Below are 11,937 nucleotides of genomic sequence, written 5' to 3' on the forward strand. Positions count from 1 at the left end.
CCGGAATGGTTACTATAACACTCTACGATACAAGAAGACTACACGTATTGTTTGCACTTAACATTCGATCTATAACACGAGTCGTTTGAGACTAGTCATCGAAAGCAAACAAAAATCGTTAGCCACTCATGGAGAATTTTTCCTCATCATTCTCAAAATTCTTGTACATGGGCTGGTTCTTTGGTGTCTATGACACCTTACCTTATCTTATTATCGGGGATGATTACATTAAGCTTCGTCGTTTGATATTTGTCTTATTCCAAGGGATACTATGGCATGAGCCAAGCTACAACCCCTTCATTTTATTATTCGACATCTATGGAAATTATAACAATTTTGTCGAAGCTCATGGAGCTCAAGGAGTATCAACGTATTCGTCACACGGGCTAGTGCGGTGAAGGATTTTTCCTACTTTGGGCGATCGAGATCCAGGAAGTATGGAATACACGTTGTAAAAATTGGAGACGCCCGTTTGGTTTCTCCTCCTCACCGAATTACCTCTTTTCCACTTAGGCATATGGCTAGTACACACAAGAGGTACTACATATTTTGGGTTGTGTTTATTCATGAGTCTCAGTGTTCAAAAATGTATGAGCAATGCTATCTTAAGGTTTCCATGACCACCACATTCTTAATTCTTAGGCACATGGTAGGCTATATCTGTCCAAACCCAAGCCTAGACCCTTTGATACTATGTATTAGAAATAACATGGCGTCAAAAAGAAAATCTAGGCCCAGAAGGGGGTCAGTGAGTCAGCGCTCTAATATTTAAGTTGAACTAGAGTTTTCATGAAACAACATGAGGTTGCGAAAACTGCACAACAGGAGGTTGCCGAGTCGACACTAGTGACGGTACTGATTGTACCAATAGTTCAAGTGGTTCAAATTCCGATGGGACGAGAACGAGTGGCAATGCCACACTTGGAGATGCAATCACACCAGGTTTTAATTCTAAGGCGTCTCCGGATTACAAGCCGCGAGACCTCATCGGTACGAGAGGTGCGGTAAGTTATGTCCGCTAAATAAAGACAATGAAACTAGTTAGCCGTGCTAGTAAATGTACTTTTAAGTAAACGATTTGGTAAATGAATAGTCATCTGTTGAGGGAGACGATAACTTGGTGGAATCTCCAAGTGCAAACTTTAGGGAGTAATACAGCAACGAGGTTTTCATGGGAAGAACTCAAGGATCTTATGCGAGAAGAGTAATGCTCGCTAGCAGAAAAATTCCAAGGTTGGGAACCGAACTCTAGAACTCGATTATGATTAGAGCGAACGTAGTTGTTTACCCCCTGACGCCTCTACGATCTCTAAGAGATTGTTGCATACTATATAACACCCGAATCCAAACATGCTGAGTGTTACATTTAGGCTTTAGCCCTGAAATATGAAGCTGGCATCAAGGAGTACGCTAATAAGTTGCCAAAAATTCTGAGTGAGATAAGTGAAACTCTCACCATGAGGGCATTTGTAAAAGTGCCAAGAGTAACAGTGTGGGGAGACTGAGCACAAAATGAAAAATAATGAGTTAGATATACTTAAGAAAGAACCAGGAGATTTTAACTGTGGCAAAGAGATCACTACAATCATGGATGTCTAAGGACGAATCAAGCAAGTGAATGAGTGTGTGTATGAGTATAACTATGAATACTCCACAAAAGTCCCAATGTTGCCATGGGTACGTTCTACTTTACAACTAGAATGTATCAATTCTTTGGATATCAACATTGGCTTAACTTAGTGTCTTTAGATAGTAAGCATATACACGAGTTAGAGTCATCTAGGTTAGACATGTCTTACTCAATCAAGTAGCTAATGGGAAATTAGCAGACTCATATGAAGTCATTAAGGGTCACTAATATGTTTCCTATCAACCAACCCATTACATCCATTTTGTCTGATACTGGTGTCGGTATTAGTTTCATCCCCCTAGAATTCAAAATATACTTGGTTTAGAGTCAAGTAAGCTAGACGTTCTCTAATTCATAGTATTGGCCAACGGTAAATTAGTTGAGTCGGGAGAAGACATTAAAGGATGCCCACTCAAGCTTGGAGCACGAAAGTCCAATATCGACCTTTCACTCATTCAATTGGGTTATTACGACATAGTATTAAAAATAGACTAGTTATCCAACAATCGAGCCGAAAACACATGTCACGAGAAGATCATTCGCATCCCTTTCCCGATGGAGCACATTTGTTAGTACATGGGGAAAAACAAGACATGCCACTACGAATCATTAGTTGCATGAAGGCTCAAAAATGTTTGAGAAAAGGGTGCATCGCCTTCCTTGCTCATGTCGTTGACAAGAAGGCCGAGGAGATCAAGGTGGAAGACATCCCTGTGGTAAGGGAATATCTCGAAGTCTTTCCAGAAGACTTGCCAGGACTGCCGCCACAACGATAGGTGGAATTTCGTATCGATCTAGTGCCAAGTGCGGCACCGGTGGCGAAAGCTCCTTATAGACTAGCGCCCTCGGAGATGCAGGAATTATCTACTCAGCTTCAGGAGTTACTTGACAAGGGATTCATTAGACCGAGTTTCTCACCTTGGGGAGCTCCAGTGCTATTTGTCAAGAAGAAGGACGGAACCTTTCGAATGTGCATCGATTACAGAGAATTAAACAAGCTGACTATCAAAAATCGGTATCCTCTACCGAGGATCGACGAGTTGTTCGGTCAGTTGCAAGGTTCCAGATTCTACTCCAAGATCGATCTAAGATCCAGATACCATCAGCTGAGGATACAAGAGGAAAGCATTCCCAAGATAGTGTTTAGGACTTGCTATGGGCATTATGAGTTCCTTGTTATGCCTTTCGGCTTAACGAACGCTCCCGCCGTATTCATGGACTTGATGAATCGGGTATGTAAACCATACCTGGACAAGTTCGTGATCGTATTCATTGATGATATTTTAATATACTCACGAATAGAGGCGGAACACGAGCAACACTTGAGAACTATTCTGGAGTTACTTAAGAAGGAACAATTGTACGCCAAGTTCTCAAAATGTGAATTTTGGATTCGTGAAGTACAATTTCTCAGTCATGTGGTGAACGAGAACGGGATACATGTTGATCCTACTAAGATAGAAGCCATAAAGAGCTGGAACACTCCAAGGACCCCAACGGAAGTAAGACAATTTATAGGTTTAGCGGGGTACTATCGGAGATTCATAGAGAATTTTTCTAAAATGGCTCAACCGCTAACCTCGCTCACTCATAAGGATAGAAAGTTCCATTGGGGTGAAAAACAGGAAATGGCATTCCAAACGCTCAAAGATAAACTATGCCAAGCGCCAATCTTATCACTCCCTGACGGCACCTATGACTTCGTGGTGTACTGTGATGCATCGCGTCAAGGCTTGGGTTGCGTGTTAATGCAACGTGAAAAAGTCATCGCGTACGCATCGCGGCAGTTAAAAGTTCATGAAAAGAACTATACCACTAACGACCTAGAGTTGGGCGTTGTGGTATTCGCTTTAAAGATTTGGCGTCACTATCTCTATGGTACTAAGTGTACCATATTCACTGATCATAGAAGTCTTCAACACATATTAACTCAAAAAGAATTAAACATGCGCCAGCGACGATGGATGGAATTGTTGAACGACTGTGACTACGAAATCAGATACCATCCGGGGAAAGCAAACGTCGTAGCGGATGCTTTGAGCCGGAAGGAACGAGTTAGAACATTACGAGTACGGGCTTTAGAGTTGACAATCCAGACAAACTTTACAACTCGAGTGCGCGACGCACAACGGGAAGCCCTAAAACCAGGAAATATACGAGCAGAATACTTGCGAGGAGCAAGGAAACACATGGAAACAAATAAGGATGGCACTTTATATTTCGGAGGAAAGATCTGGATTCCCTATTTTGGTGGCTTATGAGACTTAGTGCTGGATGAAGCACACAAGTCCAGATATTCAATACACCCAGGATCTGATAAGATGTATCAGGATCTGAGAGAATATTATTGGTGGCCTAAACTCAAGAAAGATATTGGGATCTACGTTGGGAATTTCCTAACTTGTGCAAAGGTCAAGGCCGAATATCAAAAGCCATCTGGGTTATTACAATAACCCGTGATTCCTGGTTGGAAATGGGAGCAGATACCAATGGATTTCGTTACAGGACTCCCACGGACCTCTCGAGGTCATGACATGATATGGGTTATCGTTGATTGATTAACCAAGTCGGCTCACTTCCTACCTATTCGTGAAAAAGACAATACCACGAAGTTAGCTGAAATCTACCTCAAAGAGATAATAGCACGTCATGGAGTGCCTACTTCAATAATCTCGGATCGTGATGGTCGCTTTGTGTCAAGGATTTGGCAATCTTTCAAGCCTCGTTTGGATCTAAGCACGGCATTCCATCCGCAGACCGATGGTCAAAGCGAACGAACCATCCAAACTCTAGAAGATATGCTTCGTGCCTGTGTGATGGATTTGGGCGGAAACTGGGATAAACATTTACCGCTGGTAGAGTTCTCATATAATAACAGTTATCACACAAGCATTAAAGCCGCCCCATTCGAAGCACTATATGGACGGAAGTGCCGATCACCGTTGTGTTGGGCGGAAGTCGGAGACAAACAACTCGTTGGCCCTGAACTAGTCCAAGAGACTACTGACAAGATAGCAAAGATACGAGACCGTATCAAAGCGGCTCGTGACAGACAAAAGAGCTACGCAGACAGAAGACGCAAACCATTATCCTTCGAGGTCGGAGACAAAGTCTTACTGAAAGTCTCGCCTTGGAAAGGCGTAGATAGATTCGGGAAACGCGGAAAGCTGAACCCGAGATACATTGGGCCATTTGTGATTCTAGAAAAGATTGGTACCGTCGCCTACTAGTTGAAACTGCCAGAAGAACTCAGTAACGTACACGACACATTTCATGTGTCGAATCTCAAGAAAAGTCCGACTGTTGAGACAGTTATCATCCCAGCGGATGAAATTCATGTAGACGACACGCTCCAGTTTACCGAAGAACCCGTCGAGGTTATGGACAGGAAAGTCCACAAGACAAGGAGAAGTAATATCGAACTAGTCAAGGTCCGCTGGAATTCACGTCACGGACCCGAGTACACATGGGAACGTGAAGATCAGATTAAGGCAAAATATCCCCACCTGTTTAAGAAGACTCCTGCAAAGGATGGCTCAACTTGAATTTCGGGACGAAATTATTTTTAACAGGGGGAGAATGTAACAACTGGCAAATAACTGGTAATTCCGTACAATCTAATCACTATTTATATTTCTAAATCTCATGCATTTAGCGTAATTTAATTACATAACTGTGTCGTATACTGAATAACAGCCTTAGGACAAGAAAACAAATCTAAAACATATGTTGGTTTTAGTCGTAAAGCGAAACCAAACAAACAATGTCCTAAAAGTGTTGGTCGAAAGTGTTGCGTGCACTATTCACGGTTACACTATTCATGCCAGCAAACCGTGAAATCAGACCGAACCACTGAAAAAACGACACTCGGATAACATAACTGAGTCCATTTATATAAGAAAACATTATTATGAAAACACGTCTTGCAAAGAAACAAGACTTTCCGGTATAACGCCCTAATTGCAAAAATGCCCGTTTTGGCTGAAAATATAGCATTTTTAACGCGTCCGAACCTATAACAAAGCATTTCCGGGACTTCGGAATAATGTCAATTGATGAAAAATATACTAAAACAATAAGATGATATCAACGGAATGTTCATAATCACAAGTTTCCGGCATTACGTCGCTATGCACTAAACTAGTCCGTTAGCGACTCGACGAACTAGTAGGCGACATTTTTGGTCACCAAATAAGCAAACGAAGAATCTAGCGAGCTAGTTAATCTAAATTTGGGACTCGGAATCACTTCATACAACCTTCGGATGCAAGAAAACAACTTACGGAAAATCCATATCGGTACGACACAAAAGCATCGTAGGTGAACCGGCGCTTAACCGGGAACCGTTTAAACTAGTTAAACACTATTTTAACTAGTCTAGTGAACTAGTTAATGATAATTAATGTTCCATTCCCTAGTTACCCCACTAATGGTGTACTTTAAACCCTAATCACTATAATTAACTTAGTGACCAAAATATCTTATAATTTGTAACTTTAAAAAAAATAAATAAATAAACATCTTTTCCCCCATGTTATTTACGTAAACCATGGGGGACCCCACCACTTTGATTTTGTTTGAAAATGAGAAGCTAGAAGCATGGCCTCAAGGAAGTTGTTGTTGAAAAGAAATTACAACACCTTACTTACATCATAACCTACACTTTTCTTCATTCTTATCTTACAAAATCAACAACCAAACACTTCTCCTTCCCCTCATTATTCACGGCAGCAACAACAGCCCCAAACACCACCATTAAACACCACATTTCACACTAAAATTAGCCATTTTAAGACCTTCTAAGAACATCTCAACATGGTTTAAACATGGAGCTTCACTAGGAGCATCTTTAGAGCTTATCTTTCTTCTTATTATCTAATCTAGCTTGTGCACTTTGTAAGCCTACTAAACACCATATTTATGATTCTTATTACTAATAAATTATTATTGTACAAGTTGATTATCTTGATATAAAAGATGAACATAAACTAAAACCCTAATCTCAAAGTTAATGAACACTAAATATAACTATATTATGTGTTTATTTAGTATATTTGTGTTTACTTGTTTGTATGATTATGATTATTATGTTAATCATGTTAATATTAGTGAGTTAAAGCTTAGATTTATGATGATCTTGTGAATTATATCAAGTAGTATTTTAGATTAGTGATAATCTAGCCATGTTACACATAAAAATGTGATTTAAACATGTGTATGTTTAAATCACACAAGATCATCAACTTCAAAGGTTATGAGTATTTGTATATAAACTTGATTAAGTGATTCTTGAAAGATTAAACCAAGAATAATTATGCGACAAGGCTTTTTACAACACAAATGAACTTGATTTTTAACATAAAATAAGTTTATGTGATATTAATTATCAAAAGTGTTATGTAAAATTCTTGGAAATTTCTGCATAAAGGTGTGGGAATCTTTAAAAGTGAAAAACAATTTATAATCAAGTTTATGTATGTAATTAACTTAATAAATGGTTAACTTTGAAGACTTGAAAGTTTAAGCAAAATAATGCTGATGAGAATCTTTGAAGGAATAAGTATGATTAGTGATGTAAATATAAGTTTAGTGATGTTTGGAAATTGATTATTGATTTAAACGCGTTTTTGTAACGTGGGAAACGTCATAGTTTAGGGGAAACTATGGTGAATTTTTCTAAAAATCTAATCGCGATTAAAGAGAGGATTAAAGGGTGATTAACAATGTTAAACGCAATTAGTGGTCTTAAACGTCATCATGGAAACTTTGATGGGAATATTTAAGGTTTAGATATTCAAGAAGTTCTTATGAATTTAAACTTATATTTTTACAAAAATAAATGGGTAAAAATATAACAGTGTGTGAGTATAATTTTTGGTAAGAAAAATTATATATTTTGTGACATATCAAATATGTGTATATGTGCTATATATGCGTATGTATTAGATACCTATAGGGCGATCAAAATAAATACACAAATATGTTCCTACATGGTCCAAGAAATGCTAGTAAAATCGGACAATTAAATAAAATGGCCGAAATGGAAATACATAACACTTGATGACGACAATTTGGGCGTATCGACACCGTAAACAAGTTACTGCAAAGTCGAGTCTAAAATAACATATTTTGGACGTTTAAACGAGCACATATGTAAGTGACCTATAACAAGAATCCGGAAAGTCGAAAACTATAAAATTACCAAGTATTTTTTACAGGAAAAATGAACGTATTTAAAGTTTGCTACTTGGTAACATTTTGGTAAAAATTGCAAGATTATGTTAATGGACTCATAAAGTTAGAATTGGGCCTATCAAAGTTAGTAATGGGCTAGGCCCAAATTCCTTAATACATGGGCTAGGGCCCAATGGCAATATAACATGGGCTCGGCCCAATAACAATAAAACATGGGTTAGGCCCAATAACATAGATAACATGGGCTCGGCCCAATGACATGGGCTCGGCCCAATAACATTAAAACATGGGTTAGATATGATAACATAGATGATATGGGCTCGGCCCAATGACATGGGCTCGGCCCAATGACATGGGCTCGGCCCAATGACATGAGCAAAGGCTCAATGGCATGCGTGCACTGCACGAGGACGTGTGAAGAACGAAGCCGATCACACATAAGTCAATACACATAGAATACATGAATACGCTTATGAACTCAATACGAATGGAATAAATGTATACACATAACAATCGAGCGAGTAAACTATCAACGCTCTAAAATACAAAGTTGTTCCAAAGATAACAAATGAGAACATAATAAAGAATTCAAGATGAACAACTTGTACGAGGTCCGAAAGACCTAGTGTCTAACGAGATCGGTACACATGTAGGTTATTGACACATACGGACGCTCACTTCGATATCATAACACAAGAACGCAAACTTGTGAGTTCATGTCCCTCCTTTCACTGTTTTCAATGTTTTGTTTTCAAAAAGATCGAGGGGAAATACATGCTAAAACTGTTGGTATGTTAGTTACGGAGTAGAAGATAACATGATCAATGTGCGTAAGTAGGATGATGACATTAGTAACCATTAATCACTTAGTGACCAAGGTGCAAAAGGTGTAGATCTATTGGGCTTAAGGCACGCCCCACTCCTGGTTGGTATACCCTGGAGTGCTTTTGTGATCCCAATGATGACAAAGTGTTCTCGGTTTGGTTATTTGCTTATGGTGCATTATGTCAGGGGGCTCGCTACCCACTGATAGATCCTTAACAGACTCCAAGAATGAATCAGAACATACCATGATTACAAGATAACATTTATGAGATTTCACATGAGAACATATACTGCATGAACTCGCTCAACTTTTTGTTGACTTTTTAAAACTACATGTATTTCAGGAAACAGGTCTTGAGCCGGTGACTCACTATGGGATTCGGGAAAACCAATGACAACGATGGCCACTTTTGGAGGGTTTGTCTTTGATATCCCAACTTCGTATGGGTATATAGGGGACAAAACCTCACTATGTTTTATGTCAAAAGCTATCTTTTGTTATGTGTAAATAACTTAGAACTATGCTATGTCAAACGTTGTTGAAAACTTGTAATCTTTTGTTGAAAACTATATATCTACGGCATCGTTGTTGGTTCATGTTGTTAATACATTTGGATGCAATGATTACCTTTCTTACGTCACACACAATACGCTTCCGCTACTAGCAGGGTGTGACAGATTTCAACCGTGAAAACTTGTAATTTTTGAAAAAGAAAGGTGTAGAAACAGAAATCGCAGCTGAATTGTATAGAACTCTTCTTCCTGAGCTCTGATACCACTTGTAGGATCGATTTCTGACCCGAACGAGTCGATCAGAAGAGTTTATCTCTAAATATAAGGCAGAAACAGACATGTAGAGTTCAATTCAGCTAGATTTACTCTTTAAACTGTTGTATGATTGATTTCGTAACGTTTTACAACCTGACAACACTTCGGCAGCACATCGTTGCACAAGTCGGAAAGTTATAAATGGTGAAAGTTTGAGCACTATATATAGGTAGAGACCCTTCCGTTTGAAACTCTTCAAACGGATAGGTCATTTCAAACTAAACCCCTACTTCAAACTTTCAGCTTCTTCAAACTTTCAGCTGCTTCAAACTTCCAGCTTCAAACTTTCAGCTTCAAACTTTCAGCTTCAAGTGTAGTAAACCGAGACTCGATATAAGACGAAGACGACAGACGGATGCACCAACACTTAACACTTTCAGCTACTTTTCTTCTCTGCTCATCCTCATTTGCTTGACTGAAAAACTCAGCCAGAGTTGGATAGCTAGAAGTATCAACATTAACATTTTTAGACTGATCTTCATCACTCCAGTCTTCTACTTCCACTTTATCACAGTTATCAGCATCTTCAACGTACTTGTACTGATATTCTGGTTGCTGATTGATATCAAACTTGTTTAACTCCTCTTCAAAATCAAAGTTAAACTCATTGTCTTCAATAACCATCATTTTTACAATCTCAGCTCTTGTATAAGTATGCAAGATTTCACCTTCTTCTACATCATGTTCAAGACGTAGAATTAACTTTGTACTTTGATCAACATTCACATCATTTTTTACAGAATCACCATGCTCCCCCCTCCACCTGCTTTTTCTGATTCTTCATTTGCATCATCTTGAAGATAATCATCAATATTCTCTTCATTTGACGCTTCAGTCACTTTGATACCCGAAGTACCTTGATCATCATCATCATTTCCATCATCATCATCCTATGCACATAATATACTTCATCTGCATCATCTTTCAGATTATCATCCTCATCTTCTTCATCATCGTCAATCTCACCAGATACTGAAGTTATCGGACAAGGATCTAGAACTTTTGTAGGTTAAGACACAACAATTGCCCTTTCAGTCACTTGAACCTCAGCTTCGACTGGAACACCTTTACCCTTATCTTTCATTCCAGCTTCTATTTCAGCTTCACGTTTTGCTCTTACTTCTTCAAGTTCAATCTCTTCAAATCTTTGTTCTATTGGATTGCCAATCAAATCTTCAATCACTTTCTTTAACATATAATCTTCATGTTCTTTCTTAGCGTTCTTGGCTTCCAATTCTTTATTTTTCAACTTAAAGTATTCATTCTGCTCATCCCTTCGAGCTTTTTCTTCTTCCAATTCAGCTATTCGAACTTTCAGAATATCTATGTCGGCTTGATCAGCTTCAACCTTTTTCAACAAAGATGAATTTTCAGCTTCAACAGACTTGACACGTTCTTTTAACTTCTTTTTCTCAACTAACACATCATCCACTTTCTTTTGCAACTTCTTCACAAGCTCATCATTTACAAAGCTAAAATCACAAAGTCCTTCAAGAACTGTACTATCTGGAATAGGTGGAAAATTATCAAAACCCGACGATCTAGGATTAGTATGAACTGGTGGTTGTGTGGTTGGTGGTGTTTGTAGGATGTGTGGTGAAGTTATAGGTGATTGAATATGAATAGGTGATGAAATACGATGTTGTGGTGATGATTGTGGTGATTGTAAAGGATCAGGTAGTGGTTGTTGTGGTGGTGGTGATGGTGGTTTATTTTGTGGTGGTGGTGATGGTGGTTTATTTTGTGGTGGTGGTGATGGTGGTTTAGATTGTGGTTCTTGGATAGGTTTTGTTTTTAGCTTGATTTTTAACTTTCTCACTGCTGGAGATTGAACACGTTTTCTAGATGTAGATTTCTTTCTACCTCCCGAAGATGGTGGTGTAACAACCTGAACATCCTCTGGTGGAACATAAGTTTCATCATCATCGTCACTCGAACTTCTCTTTCTCTTCTTTTGTGTTTCTATATCTCTTGGATCATAGTTTTCTTTGATCCATTTATCAACTTTAGCATCAACCTCATCTTCTGAACCAGATAAACTCTTCTCTTCATCACCAACTACTTTCTTACTAGCAGCTTTCTCAGTTTCTAAAGTATCATCAATATCTCTCATCAAACGCTCAGTTTCAGGAGATAACTGATCATGGTCTATTTCAACGTTAGCTTCTGTTTCATCAACTTCTGGTTCATCAACTAGTATTGTTTCAATCGCTTTCTTTTTGCGTTTCTTCTACGGTTGAGAAGATGATCCTTCTTCAGTTTGAGCTTTCGGAGTTCTCTTTCCACCTTTCTTCTTTTCTTTTACTTCTTTTGTATACCAATCATTTCGAGTTTCATTGAACTTTTCTAACTTCGTTATTTCATCAGTTGCACTTTTTTCTTTCATCTCTGCATCATTCCTCCACTTTACATGATTTACTGGATCTGGATCTTCATACTTTTCATCTTTGATGAATCCA

The 11,937-nt window shown here is 38.6% G+C and overlaps 1 protein-coding gene across 1 annotated transcript; it reads right to left on the reverse strand.

Moving 5' to 3' along the window:
• Nucleotides 1-1,366: 1,366 nt before the first annotated feature.
• LOC110901512 (glutamic acid-rich protein-like) lies at nucleotides 1,367-11,591 on the reverse strand. The gene is made up of 5 exons (XM_022148336.1): nucleotides 11,342-11,591; nucleotides 10,506-10,984; nucleotides 10,242-10,368; nucleotides 9,863-10,152; nucleotides 1,367-1,501 (listed from the first exon to the last, which is right to left on the reverse strand). Exons 1-5 carry the CDS (start codon nucleotides 11,589-11,591, stop codon nucleotides 1,367-1,369), a joined length of 1,281 nt encoding a protein of 426 aa, XP_022004028.1.
• Nucleotides 11,592-11,937: the final 346 nt, after the last annotated feature.

This window comes from Helianthus annuus, chromosome 13 (assembly GCF_002127325.2).
Source record: "Helianthus annuus cultivar XRQ/B chromosome 13, HanXRQr2.0-SUNRISE, whole genome shotgun sequence".
Classification (NCBI taxonomy): domain Eukaryota; kingdom Viridiplantae; phylum Streptophyta; class Magnoliopsida; order Asterales; family Asteraceae; genus Helianthus; species Helianthus annuus.

Excerpts from the sequence above, each read along its gene's own strand:
- LOC110901512 (XM_022148336.1), bottom strand. The coding sequence starts at position 11,591 with ATGAGAGATATTGATGATACTTTAGAAACTGAGAAAGCTGCTAGTAAG. Across the intron at positions 10,985-11,341 it reads TACACCACCATCTTCGGGAG|ATAGTACAGTTCTTGAAGGA; the intron begins GTAGAAAGAAAT and ends CACCTATTCCAG. Across the intron at positions 10,369-10,505 it reads AGGTTCAAGTGACTGAAAGG|GATGATGATGATGGAAATGA; the intron begins GCAATTGTTGTG and ends TTATGTGCATAG.